This window comes from Theobroma cacao, chromosome 6 (genome assembly GCF_053813885.1).
Source record: "Theobroma cacao isolate CCN51 chromosome 6, ASM5381388v1, whole genome shotgun sequence".
Lineage (NCBI taxonomy): Eukaryota > Viridiplantae > Streptophyta > Magnoliopsida > Malvales > Malvaceae > Theobroma > Theobroma cacao.
The window spans coordinates 29,227,293-29,249,050 of NC_142644.1; the positions used below are offsets into that span (position 1 = coordinate 29,227,293).

At 36.3% G+C, this 21,758-nt stretch overlaps 4 protein-coding genes and 1 pseudogene across 6 annotated transcripts; 3 read left to right on the forward strand and 2 right to left on the reverse strand.

Annotated features, from left to right (window-relative positions):
- Positions 1-408: 408 nt before the first annotated feature.
- LOC18596811 (putative E3 ubiquitin-protein ligase RING1a) lies at positions 409-6,128 on the reverse strand. The gene is made up of 10 exons (XM_007025509.3): positions 5,744-6,128; positions 5,603-5,654; positions 3,840-3,898; positions 2,672-2,753; positions 2,384-2,504; positions 2,256-2,297; positions 1,564-2,073; positions 1,222-1,329; positions 916-1,116; positions 409-757 (listed from the first exon to the last, which is right to left on the reverse strand). The coding sequence occupies exons 1-10, from the start codon at positions 5,871-5,873 to the stop codon at positions 734-736; spliced, it is 1,329 nt and encodes a 442-aa protein (XP_007025571.3). The 5' UTR covers positions 5,874-6,128; the 3' UTR covers positions 409-733.
- Positions 2,779-3,573, forward strand: LOC148762270 (uncharacterized; annotated as a pseudogene).
- A 1,798-nt stretch (positions 6,129-7,926) lies between the features above and the next one.
- DEG15 (protease-like protein) lies at positions 7,927-13,400 on the forward strand. 2 transcript variants are annotated; one of them, XM_018123220.2, is made up of 15 exons: positions 7,927-8,128; positions 8,230-8,276; positions 8,370-8,547; positions 8,642-8,689; positions 8,791-8,856; positions 8,994-9,128; positions 9,515-9,640; positions 9,797-9,900; positions 10,180-10,265; positions 10,349-10,443; positions 10,530-10,951; positions 11,129-11,265; positions 11,778-11,970; positions 12,308-12,399; positions 12,716-13,400. In XM_018123220.2, exons 1-15 carry the CDS (start codon positions 8,063-8,065, stop codon positions 12,979-12,981), a joined length of 2,061 nt encoding a protein of 686 aa, XP_017978709.2. In that variant the 5' UTR covers positions 7,927-8,062; the 3' UTR covers positions 12,982-13,400. The 2 variants fall into 2 exon arrangements, with proteins under 2 accessions (XP_017978709.2, XP_017978708.2); XM_018123219.2 differs by having other exon boundaries at positions 10,530-11,265.
- Positions 13,401-13,793: 393 nt separating this feature from the next.
- Positions 13,794-16,892, forward strand: MBAC1 (Mitochondrial substrate carrier family protein). The gene is made up of 8 exons (XM_007025515.3): positions 13,794-14,118; positions 14,435-14,524; positions 15,135-15,236; positions 15,394-15,498; positions 15,587-15,685; positions 15,754-15,942; positions 16,039-16,137; positions 16,295-16,892. The coding sequence occupies exons 1-8, from the start codon at positions 14,017-14,019 to the stop codon at positions 16,427-16,429; spliced, it is 921 nt and encodes a 306-aa protein (XP_007025577.3). The 5' UTR covers positions 13,794-14,016; the 3' UTR covers positions 16,430-16,892.
- A 1,327-nt stretch (positions 16,893-18,219) lies between these two features.
- On the reverse strand, positions 18,220-20,398 carry SPL3 (squamosa promoter binding protein-like 3). 2 transcript variants are annotated; one of them, XM_018123284.2, is made up of 3 exons: positions 20,287-20,398; positions 19,667-20,195; positions 18,220-18,494 (listed from the first exon to the last, which is right to left on the reverse strand). In XM_018123284.2, the coding sequence occupies exons 2-3, from the start codon at positions 19,975-19,977 to the stop codon at positions 18,374-18,376; spliced, it is 432 nt and encodes a 143-aa protein (XP_017978773.1). In that variant the 5' UTR covers positions 19,978-20,195; positions 20,287-20,398; the 3' UTR covers positions 18,220-18,373. The 2 variants fall into 2 exon arrangements, with proteins under 2 accessions (XP_017978773.1, XP_017978774.1); XM_018123285.2 differs by lacking the exon at positions 20,287-20,398 and having other exon boundaries at positions 19,673-20,177.
- Positions 20,399-21,758: the final 1,360 nt, after the last annotated feature.

Here is a 21,758-nt window from a genome sequence, read left to right on the forward strand (position 1 = left end):
TTAATTTTGTGTTCATCAATGGAAGAGCTTATGGTTGAATTATTGCGGTGAGCAAGTGGATAAGGGTGCCACTAACATGATACGTGGACCCACCTTTGATGGATAAGGGTACACAAAAATCAAGTTGGTTTGGGTCCTTTTCGTTTCCATATCCTGCTCCAGCTGCCAAAGTGTCATTCGGCTGAGGTCACTTTCTTTATTTTCTTTCTTTGTGGTTGCAGACAAGGCTAAACATTTCCATTTACAAGAATAAGAAAGAGAACTACTCAACCAAACCTAATAGTATCAACAGTGTCATGTGGGTTTAAGGTGTGAAATTGTTCTGCCACGTGTACAATTTTTGCATGCATCTCAAATTTTTTTAAGAAATATAAGAAATATTATTCTATAACAAATAACACAAAAGGGTTTAAGTATGTGGAATTTCTGTTATTTGAAGAAGAACATATACATATCCCACAGCATTGTGTTAAATTTATGCGTGAGCAGATGTTCAATGAAATCTAGCAAGACTAGCATAACATATAACGATAGCAATTCTAATCCTTAGTTTGAAGGAGATAAACTACTCTAAGCCCAAGGTAACTGTCAAAACCAAATCTATTTCAGATTTCATATGTTCTGTAATGTAATAATGTATATAAAGTATATACTTCGGAAGAGCAATGTGCAACATCTTGTGCTTGTCGACAAAGCCGGTAGTAAATTTCGTCTTTATCAATTTGGATTTCTCCTACTTTTTCTGATATGCCAGAAGCTGAAAAATAACACAAACCAAATGGTAATGAATTCGGAAAACGAAGTATGGGGTAAGGGACGATAGTTAACTTATTTATATGCATGCATTAGCAATTAGCATACTTCCGGATGCAATAGTCGAAAGGTATTAACATTTATTCCAGAGATGGAGCTTACCAAATGGCCATGACTGGATCTTTGCCTACCAAGTCCTGCCAATGTTTCTTCCTCTTTTAAAACTTGCAAGCTATCTCTGACTGAATCAACTAATCCGGGCTTGGTCATAACAAAGGTTGACATGTTGGCCATAGAGTAGGACCCTTTTACCAGGTAGATTTCAATTTCCCTGGCTTGCAAAGCAGTTTGCAGAGCTACATACTAGGTAAGAGGTCAATTAAGAATGAGTTTCAGTTGTCCAAGGTTTTGAAATGTAATAGACTGTTATTAAATGAACAACAAGGTTTCTGATGGAAGAATAATTACCTGGCACAATTGCCTAACCAACAAAGTAGGCCTGCAGCAAAGGTAAGGCTGCTGTAAACTGGGAATTCTTTGTTCATCAACTGAAACAAGCATCAGGTGGATATCGAGCTGAAAGCAAATAAAGCTAATCATTAATCCAAAGATTTTAGCAAGTTCAAGTGAGAACTCCAAAACAACGATAATCCAGAATACCATCAATGATCATTTCAAGAACTTGTCAGCTGCAGAGGTGCTTTTATGTATCAATTTCACAGTAGTTAAAGGGATATGTTTTGAACTCAGTAAGGTACACAATTTACCATGACAGACTGCATAAAATCACCACCAAAAAATCAACATTACCTCATCATCCTTCTCCTTTAGGTTCCGGAGACAATCCACCAACTTAGAGAGGCGGCTGTTTCGGACATTCTTTCCATTTCCACCATTCAAACTGCCATGTCGTGTGTGACTGCGCATGCCGCCTGCTCCCCAGTGAAGCCTTTCTGAGGGCCAGACAAGTGGTGCAGATACACCCAAGGATTCTCTATTCACTTCCGAGTCAGTTTCGTCACCAACCCCATCTGCACTAGCAGCTGAAGATGGATGAGAAAACCGACCACCCCATCTCTTTGATCTCTTTGGTTTGACCTCAGTATGATGCTCATCGGCAGAAGTTGAATCTCTGCTTCCATCTCCATTAGCATTTTCATTGTCATCAGACTCTTGAGGTTCAGAAGTTCGATGTTTTCTCCCCCCGTGATGGCGACTTTGTGATCTCCTTACAATGGCAGATGCAGTGGCTTTAACCGTTCGTTTCTTACCAACAACTTCTGATTGCCGGCGCAAAGTCTGGGCAATGGAAGCTTGGATCTGATGCAAATTTTCAGATTAGAATTTAATTAATTGCTTTAATTTATTAACCATCACTTTATTTATTTATTGTATTAAAGAAGGAGGGCACAAAATCAATGGATGCAATTTGACTGCGAAGAATACTTTAAGTTAGCATATAGGCACAAAGACTGGAGTAAACTAGCAATCTGATACCTCACCTGCTTATTCCGAGCTTTCTCCTCCTCATGAAAAGCCAATTCCTAAACCACATAGTTAGTGATGAATAATTGAGTTTCAATAATAACAAGGCAACAATCTGCTCTGTAAGAGATCAACCAAACTTTACCTCTTCCTCATATTTGTCAATATCCGGATATAAGGCTGCAATTAGGGCATCGTAGTTAGGATCATCTCTTAGAGACCGGCGACTAGCACAATGTGTGCGGCAAGCAGGGCACTCATTGTTCCTGCCATTAGATGCAAGAAACATTAACAAGAAGAAAAAGCTTATGAGCTCACAAGTCACAGTTAACCATGGAACTTTATAAGATCATCCCAAACCAAACCCAGGTCAGGAAATCTGATCCCACATTACAATGAACTACTGAGGAGAGTGGTAATAGTTTGAACATACCCCATTCTCATAGATTTGTCAATACATTCTCTACAGAAGCGATGTAAGCATTCCATTACAGTTCTTGTTTTGCGAATGATCCCTTAATTAAGGAAAAAAAAGAGATAATGAATTTTCTTTCAGCAAAACTTGATGCTTATGTTATGTGTTATACACATAATATTGTTTCAATAAGAGAAAATGCGAAAACAGAATCATACACCTCATTCTAAGTGACTTTCTGTGAAACTTGATTCTACATTTTCAGATATGTTGAGCAATCTAGTAGTATCAACACCTGATATAATAATTAGAAACTTGGAAAGCTATTAAAATAGGTTTAACAACATCTTATGGGAATAATTTAATTCATTTCATCTCTTTATCTGCCGTTTTGGTTGCCTTGTATGAAAAGAATGAGAAGCCATCCTCAGCCCTTGAGCAAGTTTCAGAATTCTATGCTCCTATGTTCAGATCTATGGTCAAAATTCATAGATTAATTCACTCAATTCAGTTTTAGAACAAGTGACAAAGGAAATTTTAATATTTGGGTACTTTGAACAGAATGTCAAGCCTTTTTTGTTTTGTTAATTTTTAGTTTTAGGGTAACAAAATTATCTAGCCAGATCTTACAATATTGTCAATTCTCCACCTGGTTTTTTACAGATATCATAATAAAGTGTTAATTATCCCCACTTCTTTTTTTCTTTCTGTTCAATGGCTTACATTGTCCATTAATACCTTTCAAGAAAAAAATATAATAATTCATTCCAATCGATGTAAACAATGTAAAAATCTTTTTTTTTCTTTTTTTTATAGGTTGTTTCAACAAAAATTAGGTGGTCCAACTACTTCGGAATATGAAAAGCTACAAAGCTGAGATATCAGATTTGCAAGCAAAGTATAATGAGCTCTTGGGCTAGCATGAGGTGACCTGCAAAGGCGTCTGATTTGATTTATTTGAGTAAGGTCTGCATGGTAGCATCTTCAACTAAATAGGTGAAATGCTATTATGTCCATTATCACAGCAAAATGTACCCAGCTCCATAACAAGAATAACAAGGAGATAATTAAATTATAGAACATTTGTGGAACATATAACAAGAAAATCATAATGCCAAATAGCAACTTGAATCTGTAAGCCCTCTGAAATTTAATATAGTAAACAAAAAATTCTTGAACAACATACCTAGGCAGATTGGGCATTGTACTTCTTTGCGTATGTCAGCCGATTTTACTAGAATATACCTACAATGAAACACAAGGGAAGCATTGTTAGCATATTATGCAGTTAACAAGCGATATATAGTTCACCATTCTATTTCTCTTTTCATCCTCAAGTATAAGTATAAAACTTTTTGCCAGATATGTAAACAGTAAATATGCAGGCCAAATTGATTGGATAACACCTTTGCGGAATAAAACCAATATACATCCTTTCAATTAATTAGATTTCATCCTTAAACCTGTTTAACTTGAATTCCATTTTACAAGGCTATTTCCATGCATTAATCAAACGCAACTCATAAACCACAAGGTTACTGCAATACTGCTCAGCAAATTTAAATGATTATCAATGCACTTGTCCAAACTTTAAGAATTATAGCCTCTGCAGACGAAAGGAAAAACACTGGAACTTTTGAGAATAGTAGCATTTTCAGACAAATAAGCCCTTTCTCAAGAGAATAATACTATAAGGAATTAACCAATATTGTGTAAGGACACCATTTTTCATCCTGAAGAAGCACCTCATATTACTATAAAGAATATTAACACAATTATTGAACAAGGATGCAAATATCAAAGACCATCAATGGGATAACATGGACAATTGGACATCTTATGATGCATCTATGAAGATTAATCAGAAACCACCTATACATCAGAATTTCTAACTATTTTATGAAAAAAGGGATCCCAACATTAAAGCATCCTGGCAGTTGACTGTCATATCATCACCACCTCATGAAGTTAAGTATTAGACATTTTGGAACAATGACAAACATTTTGACAGGAAGATCAATAATGAGACCACCACGGGAAAATATTTGCTTTCCCAACCAGTAACTGTCAAATCAAGACAAGCTAATGAACCAACAGGGACACCTCTGTAAAATTTCAACTACAGCTTAACAGCAACCACTTCAGTTTGAATAAAGAAGATAAATTCTCAAAATATATAGTCTATTTTGATACAGTAACTGTTGTTTCGACCAAAGCACTCCAACAGTATAGTGTCATCATGCACTGATCATATAGCAGCTTACCAAAAACACCAAGATATAAAGACCAAGAGAAAGATCCCAGGACAAAGCAGAGGCAGCTTGACCCAGAGTAAACAGACAAGAACCCATAAGCGGTTAAGCCCATCTTATATACTTTCTAGATCATATCCTCTTAAAGTTGGTCAACAACCTTTACAGCGAGCCGGCAACGCAGAAAATGCCTAAAAATTGCACTTAAAACTAATCGAGATGAAGTTCAGAAACATGGAGAAATCAAAATCCCAGTCCTCATACGTAGATGAATATACGCAGATAATGCGTGGAGGTGCAAATCTTAGCCAGTTACACAAAGCTACAACTATTGTTACAACGCTGAAAATACTCTCATGCAAGCCAGACTAGAAATGAATGGCACAGACCGCAAATCAAAACTCCAGGCAGTTTCATTAAAAAGAAGCGGTACCCGTTTAAAAATAAAGCACGGAAAAAGCAACCAATCAGAAAAAAAGGGAAGTTCTTGAAAGCTTAAAAATAGCCATGTCGGGGAAGTTAGATTGTTAGTACCAAGTAAACCCACAACAAGCCTTCCTTTGAAAGTGCAAAAAAGAAACCATGCAGATCGCAGAAAACCAAAGGCCCGGCCATTGACGCATTAAACAGTTATACAAGAATAACGAACAAAACGGAGCAAATCGATTTGAAATAATAAAGAGTGGAAGAAACTTACTCTTGTTCTTCTTCGTTACAAGGAGAAGGGCTGCGATCAGATTCTGTAAAACCTACAGGAACACCTCAATCAAGAAAAACAAAAAACAAAAAAACCTGGGTCGTTCTTTTTATCGTAAATCTTATAGTCGGTTAGGTGTACCATCAGCAGCATCTTCGGTTTCTTGCTGGTGTTGTTCATGGTTGTTCCTGTCGTCGAGAAGCAGAGGATCGTCGTCTTCTGGTGAGGTGGCGGTGATGGCGGCTTCGGAAGAACGCTTCTGTGCTGGCATTTGCTGGTTTGCTTTCTCTTCTATTTGTATTGGAAAAAAAAAAACAAGAAAAGGAAAGAAACAATTTAAAGCGAAAGGTCCAGAATGGGATTTTGGAATGGATTGATTGCGGTGAAGACGGGAAGATGAGGAAGGTGAAGGTGGTGAAACAGGAGGAATGTTGCTTGACTTTTCTTCCCTTCCCTTCCCTTCCCTTCCCTTCCCAGTCCTTTGCTTTTTCTCTTTTTCCTTTATTTTTGTTGTTCAGTGTTTGACGAGGGCGGATGGGTAGAGAAAAGGAAATGAGAGAAAGCTGCTGCTCGCGGCCTTCCACGGTTTGCTATTCATACGTATACATATACGCTGTTTTTGTACGTATGTATGTACTTTATACATGTATAGAATATAATAGTATTATTTTAATTTTCCACCCAAAAAGCCCAATTATTGGTCTTCACTTGCCGAAATTAAATTATAAAAAAAATTCAATGTCCAGCTTAGTTATGTATACATCTATAAATTTAATTTCATGTGTTTTAGATTCATGAAATTAATAAATAAAAGAAATATAATATCTTTAGTAGTATATAAAAATTTGAAATAATTATTTAAGTAAGAAAATTATGTAGACCAACGAAAACCCTTACTTAAAATTCCCGACCTAGGATCTACTAAAAGGTTTCACATTAATAAAGAATTAAATAAATTTAGATATTATTTGTTACAGATTAATATATTTTTAATTTAAAAGAGATAATTATTAAGTGAAAGATAATTTTTTTTTTATAAATTTAAACTGATTCCATATACGAAATTTGTGATAACACAATGTTATTGACATTTTTCTTACTGTATTATATTATAATTTAAATTTAAAATCTTAAATGGTTTTTATTACTGGTTTTAATTTAATTTAAATTATATTTCTTTTATGTTCAATTTGACAAGAATCGATTTGTCCGTATCAAGCAAAAGTAGAAACCATTCATGATTGCAGGTCACGTTGATTTGGACACGAACCAAATAAGATGGTCAATCAGATGGGATAGAGAACAATAAAAAATTTGGGAGACGGTGAACGTTTGGTTAACGAGAAAATCCATGTAGCTTGGTTTTCCCACATTCATAAGGGGAATAAAAAATAGTATCTCAATTAATTTTATTATTAATTAAAATAATTTATATCATTTTATATTAAGTGATGATATTGTAATTTATTGATATATTATAATAAATAATATAAATATAATAATAATGACATAATAACGTGATTACATAATAATTTTATTTTTTATATCAATATCACATTATTATCTTATGTATATAAAAATGATAAAATTTATTTTAATTAATAATAATTAATTAATTATAAATTATAAAAATATATTTAACAAAAAATAAAAAATAAAAACATAATTAAAGAATAAAGAATTTTAAAAAATAATTCAATAACTTTTTATATAAAATCAAAAGATTCAAAAAGAATAAATTGTTACCATCCCTTCATTAAAACGAAATATATGTAAGACAATGTTAGGTAAAGACATTAGGTTAGAATCAATATAAGCCAAACAAGTGCCTTTTTTTAATTTCTTGAAAAATAAATATATTAAAATTAAAAAATAAATTTTAATAAAATAGACACCTAATAATCTTTTGATTGTAAATTAAGCTCAGTTATTAAATTTTTTATTTTTATTAAAGTAATTATAAAGTATTTATTACTGCAATACTATTAAAACGATATATTAAAAAATGTACCAAATAATTTTATACTAATACTATTACATGTTTTTGTATTCCCTTCTTTTTTTTTTTTTCTATGCAACGTATTTTTTATTGGTTTGCCTTTTTTTAATAAAAAAATTAATCCCGCAAAAAACAAAAACCAATCGGCCGTCCACGTAAGCGTATAACGAAGAAAACAGAAAGAACGGGCCCACCAAACAGATCCGACGGCCACGACTTGCGAGATAGAACCGCTCGCGCGTCCATTCCTAGACGGCGCCGTTTTCCTTATCCACCCGTCTCGTAAAGCGTATACTACATTTCTGTTTTCTAGGAAGCTCGACAAGTCAAATATAATCCACAAGTAGTTGCTGTTGTGGTGTTTTTTTCCATCTCCCTCTTCAACCAAAAAACTCCTAAAATTTTTTATTATATCTCAAGGGATTCATTCGGTTAATCCTTTGCCATTTTTTTTGGTCAAAATGGGTCTTCCTGAAACAGTAGATTTTGTTCGGAATTTCTCTGTTTTGGTCAGAGTACAAGGCCCTGTAAGCCCGATTTGCGTGTGCAACCCTGTTTTTCATTCTATTTTTGTTATTCTCTTTGAATATTTAGTAAATTTATGTTTTATTTTTTTTAATTTATGTAGGATCCAAAGGGGCTGAAGATGAGGAAACATGCCTTTCATCAATACCAGTGAGTTAAAATTTGTTTTGAGTTTCGTTATATATATTTTTTTTCTAATTTGTTGAGTCTTTTTTTCTTTTTCTCTGTTGTTGGGTATTGTAGTTCTGGTAAAACGACACTGTCAGCTTCAGGGATGCTATTACCTGACACCCTTTACAACACTGAGGTGGCTAAGTGTATCTGGGACAGTGATGGTGATCAGAATTTGATGTTAGTTATGACAGTTGCTTCTGTCGTTGAGCCTTTTCTTACAATTCAACATAGAGAAAACCTTTCTCAGGTGGTGTTTCATTATAGTAAATATATGGCCGTTTAATTTTGGTATGATTGCTTACTTTACTGTGGTTATTGTGCTCCTTCTTGTTTTCTTGTAGGGTCTACCCGAGTTGATTCCCGGTGCTCAGATTGATATTATGGTCGAGGTATAAGATGTCAGATGGTTGTTGATTAATTTAGAATGATAATTTGTTTAAGTTAATTTTTTGAGTTGAGTTTAATGGGATGGTGTGTTTTGATTTTGTAGGAAAATATGGGAGTGAATTTGGTTAAAGGAGCTTCTTGTTGGGTTGCTGCACGATTACTGAAAATGGTGGGCGTTTAAATTGTTAATGTGCGTATTTAGAGTTTAAAAGCTATAAGAGCACTTTAATTCACACTAATATGTGTTGCACTTGATAATTTTGAATGAATATATTTCTGATTGTGACTAATCAACGAATTTTGAAGGTTGATGTTCCTAGATCATCCCGTGCTCTTCAATCCCTTGTTGAAGCTTCTTCAGGCTCACAAGAGCATGGGTGGGAGTTTGGTTGGTCCTTGGCTTCAACTCATCAGCCTTCAGTGGGTAGTATTCAGACACAGGCAAGCACATGAACTTTTTTATTGTATTCTTTGGTCATTCTTGCCTCATAGCAGCTTTGTGGAATTTTTATGTGAACTAAATGTTTTTCTCCTTATTATTTTGAGTGGCTATTTTTGGTGTAAAGAAGAAATTCTGGACATTGAACCAAAGCATTTTATTCTTCAGAAGTGAGAATTTCGTTCCTTGTGTTCCTCAGGGATCAGTTGTATGCAAACCAAAACTCTTCTTGAGTGAAATATTTACTTGAATTACACTAGTCAATAAAAAGTTGCTTTGCAATAGATCCTGGATTTTTTTGTGCTCATGTTTGAGTTAGCTTTTTTTCCCCCTTTATTTGCTCCTTGTTGGAGATCCAACAAGATCTGACGTAGAAGCTTTATTTCAGACCGAGTATGATAAAAAAATTTTGATGGAGCGCCAGAGGCTACTGGTGGGGGAATTGAGCAGTCCTAGTCTCATGGCCAGGTCAACAACTAGAATCGCTGTCCTTGGAGTTAACTTGTATTTAAATGTAACATTTCTTTCACTCGTTACTCTTTCCTTTTTGTTAATATACTGTGTGACGGCAACTGATATGGTAGCAAATGATAAATGTTTTGAGACTTTCTGGTTGGCATGTTTATTTTTCTTGATTTAGCCCTTAATGATGTGGATTTTCATGAGATAGGACCTACCAAATATTGGGATATCACCTCTGAATAAAAGGGGAGAATTCCTTCTGGCAATGGGATCTCCGTTTGGCATCCTCTCACCTGTGCACTTCTTTAACAGGTAATGCTTCTTCCCTATGTAAATATCTTTTACATTTTAGTAAGTTTACATTGACAATAACCAACTTGTTTGCCAAATTAGTTTTCATCAGTCAAAAACTCCAAATACAAGATCATTGATTCTTGTAGGATATGTCATGGAACTAATCTGTTTGGGTATTTAACTGTTGCAATCAACCATCAGTAGTTCTCTCTGTCTCTCTCAACATGGTATATCATTTTGCTTTCTTATGGTCTCTTTGGAGTTCTGCTGTTTCAATAATGTAATTGCTTGATCCAGCATATCAATGGGATCTGTTGCCAACTGCTATCCACCTAAATCATCTGACAGAGCATTGCTGATGGCTGACATTCGATGTCTTCCTGGTGAGGATATTTCCGTGTTTTGTTACCTATGCATTTTTTATGCCACAGAGTCTTAATTATGATTTGACAATCAACTCTGCTAGGAATGGAAGGTGGTCCTGTTTTTGGTGATCAAAACACATTAGTAGGTATCTTGATTATACCTTTGAGGCAAAAGAGCAGTGATGCTGAGATTCAGGTAACTTACAAGTGTTTCTCATATTCATTTTCTTTAAACTTTCTCATAGTTAATGCATCACAAAAAATTGTAGCCTTGGGTAACAGCTAGTGATTCCGTGGGAAGCCATTGCAAGTGCTTGCAGTGACTTGCTGCTGAAGGAGCCACAAATTGCAGAAAAGGGGATTCATATTAACAAGGGAAACTTAAATGCTGTAGGGAATGGATTATTGTCTAACAGCAATGGTTCAAATGAACTCTGCTGTTACAATCATGATCATCCTAATTCATCGTGCCCTTCACGTTTACCAATTGAGAAGGCAATGGCTTCTATATGTCTTATTACCATTGACGATGGTGTATGGGCATCAGGTGTTGTGCTCAATGATCAAGGCCTAATACTCACAAATGCTCACCTGTTGGAACCATGGCGATTTGGGAAAACAACTGTAGGAACTGGGACGAGAACCGAGGTGCCATTCTTCCCACCTGAAGAATCTGCATCTCCTGAGGGTAAAGGATTTAACAGGTACCAGAAAAGTAGCATGCCACCATTTTCACTGAAGATTGTCAATTCTTCTGTGGTTGATGATCACAAAGGCAACAAGTTGAAGTCACTTTACCATGGACATAGAAGTATACGTGTTAGACTTGGTCATCTGGACCCTTGGATTTGGTGTGAGGCTAAGGTAGTATATATTTGCAGGGGACCTCTGGATGTTGCCCTTCTGCAACTTGATCGTATTCCTGATAAGCTTAGCTCTATTGTGGTGGATTTTGCTCAACCATCTTTAGGATCAAAGGCATATGTTATTGGACATGGACTACTGGCACCAAGATGCGGTAAAAGCGTTGTTTATTGTATCTATTTGTTTGTGGTTGTCTTGATGCGGAATGAGATAATTCTGCTGTGTTTACATGACACTTTAGTTGAGCTTTTTTGTTTTGTCTTGGACTTTTTTATTGTTCATGTGGAACCTTCACACGTGAAGTTTCCAATCTTACCATCATAAGTATCTATGGGTTGGCTCTCCCATTTTGATTCTAATCTCTGTTAGTTATAGAACTTAAAACTACTCATTTTCCAAAATTAAGTACCCCCTTTTAAGTATGTGTCAGTTTACATGGTCCAGTGACACCATATCTCCTGAGAATTTCTAACTCAATCAGATCAACTGAATTTTTTACTCTGATGCATATAGGAGCATGAAATTTTCTTGATGCTATGATGTTAAAGGACTGAGTACCCTGGGATTTTTTTGTATACTTTCCACTGAATAACCAACTTCTGAACACTTTTCGTTTCTCTTGATTTTTTTTTACTTAAAAATCTGTTATTGCACTGAATTTCGCAGGCTTCTCCCCTTCTGTTTGTTCTGGAGTGGTAGCAAAAGTAGTGAAAGCAGAGATGCCTTTATATTACAAATCTCTTATACCGGGGGATTCAGAATTTCCAGCAATGCTTGAAACAACTGCTGCTGTTCATCCTGGTGGAAGCGGTGGTGCTGTTGTCAATTCAGATGGTCGTTTGATTGGACTTGTTACAAGGTAAAGCAGACAGTAATTGTGCAAAAATGAGCTATCTTTAGGGGCTAATTCTCTTGTGCAAACTTGTGTTGTTTATTTGTGCATTCCTCATGATGTGTCTCATATTACTCTGATATCATATTGGTTAGTCTGAAATGCTCTTTTGCATATTCTTGTTGCTATTGTTGTTTTTGGGGGAGTAAATGCTTCATATTGCAGAAGAAAGTAACAGCTTTGTTTTATCTTGTGTTTCTGTTTAAGTAAGCCTAGGATATTTTGTTGTTGTTGTGTCTGTTTAATTAAGCTCTTCAGTGCTTGCTAATTAGACAGTTTTTGATGAGTTATATTCTTGATACAGCAACGCCAGGCATGGTGGAGGAACAGTTATACCATACTTGAACTTTAGCATTCCAAGTGCAGTTTTGATGCCTATCTTTCAGTTTGCAAGAGGTTAGTTAGTATAGTGACCGTATACTATGTTGAGTATGAAATAATTTCATTGTTTTCCCTCTATTTTGTTGCTAAAAGTTGTTGTTTTATGAAGCATTATAAGCCAAAAAAAATAAGTCATGACAGAAAACTAGATTTTGATGCAGCAAAGCCTTCATCCTACTTGCAAGTAGTGATTATGTAAATGCTCCTAAGGCTTTCTGCTCTGTTTAGAACGATGTTTATACTTGCTTGTGGTAGTGAGCATCAAAAGGAGATTATTTGGAGTCCTCTTTTCTTGATAAGTTTCCAAATTAGTTTTGTTTTTCTTCATCAGACATGCAAGATTTATCGCCCCTGCAAAATCTTGATCAACCAAATGAACACCTTTCTTCAGTATGGGCATTGATGCCTCCATTATCTCACAAGCCAGGGCTGCCGCCTGAACTTCCACAGTCACTACTAGAGGATAACAACAACGAAGAGGGGAAGGGTTCTCGGTTTGCTAAATTTATAGCAGAACGGAACGAATTGTTGAAGAGGCCAGCTCAATTTGGCAAAGTGGAAAGACTCCCTAATGAGATTCTTCCTAGTAAGTTATGACCTTCGGCATTTTTCTTGAGCTGTGTGAGAAAGAACAGCCGCAGAATAGTTGGAATCAAGTCCCGTGCCCCCATGTTATTATGACTCCAGCTTTGCCTGAACCAACTTCAAGGATCACATAAACAATGGATGTTGGGGGAAGGAGTCCGCGCATTTGGAAACTTAATTTGTAAACTATATCAAAATAAAATGAGTGAAATAATTGCGCCTACAGAGTAGCAGTGTGAATTTTAGCATTGATTTCCTTCTGTATCTTCATTTCCTCCCATAATGTTTCGAGTAACAGCATTCCAGATTGAAAGAATATTGAGCCATGTTTGCCTGATCCAACAATGTAATGCCGGATGTGTGGAAAATCTGTAATTCTGTAATTCTTGTATTTTCTTTCATATTTCAGTTGACGTATTTTCTTTGGGCTAGCGTTGTACTGGTACTTGAGCTTGAACATTATCATTTGCTGGTTAATTTACAGTTGTTGTGAGAGACAGCAAAATCTAATTAACCACTGCTTTGATTTAAAGGTTTTCGGCCTCATCATGCCCGTGAAACATAACTAATCTCTTCTGTTGTAAAGGAGAACAAAAATGGAGAGATTGAAGCAGAGATGTTTTAAGTGTTTTATCGGACCTGTGAAGACTCCTTTCTTTGGGTTTTAATTAAACCAGTACAGGATTTGGCAGATTGTCAGCAACCCACTTCCATTAAAATTACAAAAGATTCGTGAAGTATCTCAAATAAAAGAAAGAAAAGATTCCTGAAGCACTTACAGTTATATGGCGTATAATTAATTTAATTAAAAATAAAACCATTTATAATCCAAATTAAAAGGAAAGAATTGGTGGTATATTCCACTTTTGAGTACCGAGATTGTGGTAGAAAGGCCAACTCTGTCTCTCTCTCTCTCTCACAGTCGCCGACACGACGCGGACTGAACGGTGACGGCGACCCCAATCTCCCATGTTCCCTCTGCTTTCAAACTGAAAAAGGTTTTAGAGATTTATCAGAACCGATATAGTATAACCCAAAGCACAGGACATGGGAGAGAGTTCCGCACCTTCCGGTTACAAAGAGTATCTCGCGGGCCTGCTCGCTGGTGTTGCAACCGTCATCACCGGTCACCCCTTCGATACTGTCAAGGTATAAATTCTTGCTTATCCCTTTTTGCTAGCTTTTTTGAAGTGGGTCTGGACAAGTTTTGAAGAATTATGCTTATTAAGTAATGTATACTATATTACAAATGATTTTGCTTCTTTTGTATTGTAAGTAAAGATTTATTTTTGGCAATTTAACTGGGTGATTAGGATATTTAGGAATGTGAGTCGATTGTTGAATTGAAAGATTGGGAAATGATATTGAATTCCTCTTTGAAACATTTCAATGTAGATTAGATTCTTTTAAGCTTTATTTCTTTGCTGTTAATAAATTTCTTTTGTATCTATTGTCCCTTGGTCAGGTGAAGTTGCAGAAACACAATACTGAAGTGCATGGGATTAAATACAGGAATGGTTTGCATTGCACTGCTAGGATACTTGCAACAGAAGGGGTATGCTTCTTGAGCCTTTCTTTTCCTTTTTTCCTTTTCCCTATGCAGAAGCCAAAGAATTTAAAGTTGTCCTTTAGTGACACCACTCTTAGACATCTAAAGCAATACATGTGGTGGAAGACGATCATGTTATTTGTTTATAAAACGTTCAGCTGTCTCAGATTTCAAAATTATAGTATGGAATAGCTCAATTTTGTATGGATTACTATAGTGGATCTTCACCGCTGATGTCCTAAAATCTAAAACTGTTGATGGTCACTTATTGGAAAAGTTATTGAATTTATCCAGGAATTTGTGAAGATGAAGGGAATTTGCAAAATTGTTATCAATATAAAAGGGTAAAGAAGAGATCAAAGAATCTTGGATGTTTTGCAGTATCCACTGTTGCAAGTTCTAAAACAAAGATTGTGGTCTATTATATAAATTGAGAGAAGTTTAGAATGTACAAGGTAGTCTATGGAATATAAAATATATCTTCTGTTCATTTTGTGCAGCAGTCAAATCCTATAATTATTCATAAATCTTAGCATCTCTTATACCTGGTTGCTACCCTCTCCCTTAGTCTTGACATATTTGATTTTTCTGGAGAACTGACAGTTAGCTTTGGCAGGTTAGAGGACTTTATACAGGGGCAACATCATCTTTTGTTGGAGTGGCTTTTGAAAGTTCGCTTCTTTTTGGCATTTATTCACAAACAAAACAGTCACTGCAGGTTCGTTAAAGGAAATTGGAGGTGATCATACCTTATCCGTGAAACTCCTATTGCAGAGACAAGATTGGAACCCAGTTGCTTTAAATAACTTTTATAGGCATGTTTCTAACACATACTAACTTTCTAATCGTTCTTTTAATTCTTTTTGCTAATGAAGGGAGGAGTTCAGAGTACTGGACCTCAGCCCCAAGTAATCATTCCTTCAGCTGCTTTTGGTGGAGCTATTATAAGTTTTATTCTATGCCCATCAGAGTTGGTGAAGGTAGGGGATTAGTTTTTATGTTGTGCTGTTATTTGCTCTATGATCACTGTTCTTTCCAAAGCATGCTTGTGACATTGGCCTTCTCCAGTGTAGGATGCAAGTTCAAGGCACTGACTCCGTGGTTCCAAAGTCCTGTAGCTACAGTAGTCCTCTAGATTGTGCACTTAAAACCATAAAAGGAGATGGGGTGAGAAATACTCTACTTCACGGCAACTTAATTCAGACATGATTTTAAGCTAATGGAAGGCCTTTCAGGTTACAGGCATCTTTCGTGGGGGCTCTACAACATTGTTAAGAGAATCTCTTGGAAATGCGGTCTTTTTTAGTGTATATGAGTATGTCCGTCATTATCTGCACTTACAGCTTAACACTGGTTCTTTTAACCATAGCAACTTGATTAATATGGGAATTGGAATTTTAAGTGGTGGTCTTGGTGGTGTAGCTGTAAGCCTTCTGATAGCCTTGCATTTCGATATTTTAGTTTGAGTTTCCATATGGTTTTTTTAAATTTAGTTTTTATCCTCTAATTCTTTTTTCCAGTTCTGGTCAGCTGTTTTACCTTTGGATGTAGCAAAAACCATTATCCAGACTGCTCCAGATAAAAGCTCTCCAACAAATCCTTTTCAAGTTTTAAATTCGGTAAGATGATCTGATTCCCTCGCTATATTTTGTGATATTGAAATTGGCCTTTCCTAGCACCGGAAGATGGGTAGGTTGCAGCATGTGGGGTTAAATAAAAATCAAAATGATATTGAAAGAAAATGAGGGTGCTCTAATTATTTCATTGCCTTTGTAGATTTACCGGCGGGCTGGACTCAGAGGATGCTACGCAGGATTGGGTCCTACGATAGTGAGAGCATTTCCTGCTAATGCAGCGGCAATTGTCACCTGGGAGCTAGCCATGAAGCTTCTCGAAATAAAGAACGACTAAGGAAGCTGATTCATCTAATTACAAGAGGCTTCTAACTTTTCGTTGTTATTTTTTAACCTCGGTCTGATCTTTTTCACTCACATCTTGGCATGGCTGATCCTTGAGTCTAATTGATATGATCTCGAAGCTTGGTTTTTGTGGAAGAAAGGGTGCTTTGACTTGTTTATGTAATAATGATAATTGAGCGGCTGAAACAACGGTGATCTTGTTGAGTTATCCCAATTCTTTTCCATGTCGGGTTCTTCGTGCCTTCCTATTAGCAGTGCAGGAAGAATTCCATAGGTTTGTTGTTGTCTGGTTCAGGATGCTCCTTAACCAAGCTTGGTCAAGAAACTAATGGTTAGAACTTAAAATTCCAAGAGTCTGTAGAATAAACATCGAACGTACAAATTTGTGTAAGTCGAATGCTGTATCTTTTATTGATTGGGTACTGCCATGATCTGGTGGCCATTGAATTGCTCTAGGGTGTACATTGTTGCAGTGGAACTGATACCCACCTTCACCTTTTCCCCTTGTTCTCTACCTTCTCTCTATGGGACTGAAGACTGTCAGCTCTGCTGTGCATTGCTACATGAAAAATAAATGTGAATGCATAGGTAGTGTACGATGGTTCCATATTTAATTTTGTTCATTCAGTTTGGTCCGAACTAGATAAAGATTAACCAGTCCAATCTTAGTATTTCCTTCGTTGCAGTTAGAAGGTGTTTACAAGGAGGTAGAAGGAAATGAAAAAGAATTGGAATTTCACAAATTAATTGCTTAATTGCTAGAATGTGAGGATCAAGTGCCGAGTGCGTAATGTTACGAGTTCTGAAGCAACAAAAGTCCATCAAATCCTCATGGAGGAAATTCCCTGTGTGCCAAGGAAGTTTATTCCTTTCTCATTTTTTGGGTACAATTTGAGCAAGCTTGAGTAAGCAATGGATAAATTTAAACCGTAACTCTTGACTTTTCCAGGTAATTACAAACACCAAACACCAAACCTTAGGCTGAGTCGTTTACTTTATTTCCTTTTCACTCATTACAGCACATGTAGTTCTCTCTCCTCCTGCTTCCCTATGTTTTCATCAGTAGACGCATGTCAACAAAATCATTCGCATGACGACTGTGCCAAACTCTGCCTCATCTGCTACCCTAGACAGCGCACTGATACACAGTACTCTCTGCTAGACCGCTTTGGTCTCTGGTAACAAGCAACAAAAGCTGTAGAATCACACCAACCTTCAATTTCTAAGGAAGGATGGTTACCTGGCACTACGCGCTTTTCATGTAAAAATTAATAAAGACTTTTGATTTTGTCGCGTAATTGCCAGGAAACCAACCCGGTTAACGCAACAAGCGACTTGCCACATTTATCAGAAACGTTTAAAACCTTGGCACTGAAAAAGCAACTTTGGTAAACACATGAGGAAAGAGACATTGCAACCACGTCTGTCGGCAAGCAAAATGATGAATAACTAAACTTGCTTTAGTCTGACGCCTAAGGCTGAACAAAATGCATCCATTATATATAATGAATCAGAAACTAAAGATTTGACGAGGCTTTTGGAACTTGGACCCATTTTTTCTATCTAGATTTGCTGTCAAACCCTCTCAAATCAGCATAGAGACGTGAACCCTAATGTCATGTTAGAAATGTATGTAATGAAACAAGAAGCACAAAAGAAAACATTAGACCCCCAAAAAGAAGAAAAAAAAAAAAAACAAAGAAGCATTCATAAAGGCTATGTAGATAAAGATCGATTAATGTTCATGCAGATATAACAATAGGTAGAGCATGAAACGGTGTATAGCTAAAGGGTAAATTAAGATTGACAGAAGAGAGAGAGCATGCTTAGAAATCATATAGTTACATCTAAATTGAGCATTGGAAAGGGCCTTGTATATATGGGGATAATTGGAAGAGAGTTAAGTTAACTCGACTCTTTTTAAGCTTGCCTCTAGTTAATAGTTTGAGCCTTCTCCATGATATTCAGATGAGCTTTTCCTGCGCCGTTCGTTATGTCCAGCTAAACGCCTTCTACAGCTCCTTTTTGCTTCATCGAACTCCGATAATTCATGAAACCTGCAAAACCATCATCTTAAAGAGATCAAAACCAACTGTCAAAAAGAAATGAAAAAAATACTTCTCCTCTGAACTGTACGATGGATTAAGTTTGCTGACAACTGACAAGTAATCTATTTAGCTTTGATCTCTGAACACCAAGAAAAGGAACAGTTTTCCTTCTTATAAGTTATTTTGAAGTACCATTATGAATTCAAGTACGGGTACTGGCCATGCAGGCATTTACCGAATAACCGTCTGTAATTAACACAAATACATATCCCAGGGCCTTGGAGGGGGTGCCTGCAGTTAATTTTGACAAGTAAAGCCTGCAAAAATCCTGATATAATCTAGTTGGAAGTGTAGGACTATGGTTGTTATAGTGCATGAGGATGAACCAAGGAAATTAATATCATCTTGCTTGGCATTTGAAGGCACATTTGTCAAGGGGTACGGACAACGGAAGGCTCTTGTAATCTTTATCATCAGCTTACTGTGAATCTGTGATCTTGATTTGTGTCTTTCATCAAATTATGAGGATGATCCTCTGAGAAACAAAATGTACCAATCAATATTTAATGGATTCATAGGACTCTGCTAATACTTTTAAAGGGTTGGATCACTGTCAATGGAAATTCACAACCCCCCCGCCCCCTTCCTCTACCCTCTTTCCCATTTAGACTTTAATCTGAAATGTGCTGTTGTCTTAGTGGACTAGATATGGGTTGATATGTCTATCTGACATGCACTTGAGATAATATTATTAATTTATTATGAAAATAGAAGTAAGATTCTTGATGTATTTCTTATAATTGTTTATCATGTGATTTGTGCGTATAACTTTAATTTTATAATTTTAAAGTTTCAAAATAAAAAAGTACAAATTAAAATCTAATTTTTTAGATAAAATGAGTAGCAGTTCATGAATAAAGATAAATATATCACAGAATTAGTTCTACTGTATTAGAATTCAGAAATATAGTTAAGCAATTAGTAGTCCTTGGCATATGAACCCCATTGATTTGTTCAAGGTTTAATGAAGTTCAAAATTTCTCTTTTCTTTACTTGTAACTAGAACGAAAGAAAGGCTAATTAAGCTACAATATGAACCACAAGGAATGGATTCAGAGAGCAATGGAAGGAAACATAAATGTTGTAAAATATGAAAGGAAAATTAGGGTTTTTGGAATTACAATAACCTGCTACATTGCTGGCAGAAGCGTTGCTGGAGTCCAGAGACTCGAACCACCGGAGCCTTGGCATGGAACTCACAGACCTTATGGCGGCGGTGGTACCTCTTCGCATCGTTCATGTCAGTAGTGCAGTTCTCAACCTGACAAGAAGGCAGTGCTGACCCTCCACCAGTACTGGATCCTCTCTTTCCTTTCTTCTTCTTTTCTTCATCTACAAACCCTAGAGCACCAGCATCTTCGTCCTCCTCCTCTTCCTCATCCTCAGCCATTTCCTTCAGGCTCCTCTTCCCTTCAGCTCTGCTTGTTGCCATTTCGGTTTTGGGAAAACAAAGAGAAGATGGATGAGATGGAGAGGTTTCAGACAACAAAGAAGAAGAATAAAAAAGACCCAGATAAGAAGGTTGAAGAAAAGGAGGAGAATCATGTGTGAGGACCACAAAGTTCCATTTCTGTCCCCGTCAGCATTAGTTCAACAGTGAAAGGTAGGAAGCTAAGGAATAAATTTTGCTCCCCGAAGGCTTAATGATAGCTGTAGAGACCAAAAACAAAAGATTAAAAAAAAAAAAAAAAAATTTACAAACTCCACTTACAAGCAAAGATCATACGGTACTTAGTACTACCTGTCTGGCTCCATCTCCTTCCTCTTGACTTTTTAATGCAAAAACATACTACTTTGCCAACAAATTCACGTTAACATAATGTCACATGAGCGAAAAACTTCACCCTCGATATTGAACAATATAGCTGATGCAAAAAAGAAAGACAGAATTTTCCTCTACATATACATATATATAGATATAGACATGTTGAAGACCTTTCTTCATGTAGTATTTTCTGTCTATGACGACTTGCACCATTCATTTTCCACGGCGGCTTCTTTCTGCTCCAATCGCAGAGCTTGGAATTTAGCTGGTTTCCAATCCATTTAACGACAAAAAGTTGCAGCAAAGACAGATTTATCCATGGAATTGCTGTGTGTATTTATATATTATAATTAAAATAATCCGTGTTCTTGACTTGTTCTTCCAGTTCTGCATGTCTCTTAAGGATGTAATTTTTGAAGTTTCTCTTTATTAAATTCGACAGTCCTTTCTCCACTGCAAGGGGGTCCGTGTTGCTGGCATCTAAAGTTGTATTATTGGGAGGGTGAAAGGTGAAAGGGGTTAAAAACCCTGGGTATGGTCCAATGCGTTATTAGCTACGGAAACCTATCAAGCTTCGACACGTATTGCACGACCCCTTCCAACTATCATATGTCCTAGACATCTTTACCTATATTCTTCTTCCCTTTTTTTTTTTTTTTTCCCTTTTTTCCATTGTTTTCCCATTGCATTTTGGTGTAGCCAACGGGTTGGCAGCTAAGTGGGAACCTTGCCCTCGTGCCTCTGTTACAACTTCCATCATCTAAAAATAGGACCACTCGTTCGTACGTTATCGTCTAGGTTGGTCCCCATGTCCAATTGTACGAGGTCAGCTGCTTCTGCATCAAGTTAACGCCAATTCAATTCGAGAAACCATGCGCAGCTGGATTCACATATATTGTTAGCTTCTGTACTGAAAACGACCCCCCCGCCCCCCCCCAAAGCATTCAATATATATGGTTGGCTACATGTCCTTTAGTTTCAAACTTTGAAGTTTCAAAATTAATTAACCACTTATGCTTTTCTCAGTGGACTCAAGTTCTGATCCTTCTATATGGTTGACTTGAAGGTATAACAGTTTCCATCAAAGTCAATACTTAATCCTGCCAAATCACCATAAAATCTAGTGTTAATTTCCGCCCTTAATTATATATTACATGAACTCAGAATAAAATGTCGAATGCAGGTAAGTATCCAACACAAATATATATATATATATATATATATATATATATATATATATATTAATTTTAAAGAGAGAATACACAGAGAGGGAGAGATCAAAGTAAGTTTTTTCGGGGACAATTTTTTGGTTCGAAACTAAAAGCCTAGCATTGAAAAGAAGCAAAGAAAGAATACTAGGTAGCCTATCAGGTTGTTTGCTTTTTGCACCTTTCAAATCCATTGGAGTTATCAAACCTGGATTCCTAAAGGGACTTGTCAAAGACAAG

Bases quoted from the DNA above. Each gene is read 5' to 3' on its own strand.
- DEG15 (XM_018123219.2), top strand. From the start codon at position 8,063: ATGGGTCTTCCTGAAACAGTAGATTTTGTTCGGAATTTCTCTGTTTTG. The intron at 8,857-8,993 runs GTGGGCGTTTAA...CGAATTTTGAAG, and splicing joins CTGCACGATTACTGAAAATG to GTTGATGTTCCTAGATCATC. The intron at 9,129-9,514 runs GCAAGCACATGA...GCTTTATTTCAG, and splicing joins TGGGTAGTATTCAGACACAG to ACCGAGTATGATAAAAAAAT.
- SPL3 (XM_018123284.2), bottom strand. From the start codon at position 19,977: ATGGCAACAAGCAGAGCTGAAGGGAAGAGGAGCCTGAAGGAAATGGCT. The intron at 18,495-19,666 runs GTAATTCCAAAA...ATGGTTTTGCAG, and splicing joins CAGCAATGTAGCAGGTTATT to GTTTCATGAATTATCGGAGT.
- MBAC1 (XM_007025515.3), top strand. From the start codon at position 14,017: ATGGGAGAGAGTTCCGCACCTTCCGGTTACAAAGAGTATCTCGCGGGC. The intron at 15,237-15,393 runs GTTCGTTAAAGG...TTGCTAATGAAG, and splicing joins AAACAAAACAGTCACTGCAG to GGAGGAGTTCAGAGTACTGG. The intron at 15,499-15,586 runs GTAGGGGATTAG...GGCCTTCTCCAG, and splicing joins GCCCATCAGAGTTGGTGAAG to TGTAGGATGCAAGTTCAAGG.
- LOC18596811 (XM_007025509.3), bottom strand. From the start codon at position 5,873: ATGCCAGCACAGAAGCGTTCTTCCGAAGCCGCCATCACCGCCACCTCA. The intron at 2,754-3,839 runs GTATGTTGTTCA...TCCTTAATTAAG, and splicing joins ACAATGCCCAATCTGCCTAG to GGATCATTCGCAAAACAAGA. The intron at 2,505-2,671 runs GTATGTTCAAAC...ATCTAATGGCAG, and splicing joins GACAAATCTATGAGAATGGG to GAACAATGAGTGCCCTGCTT.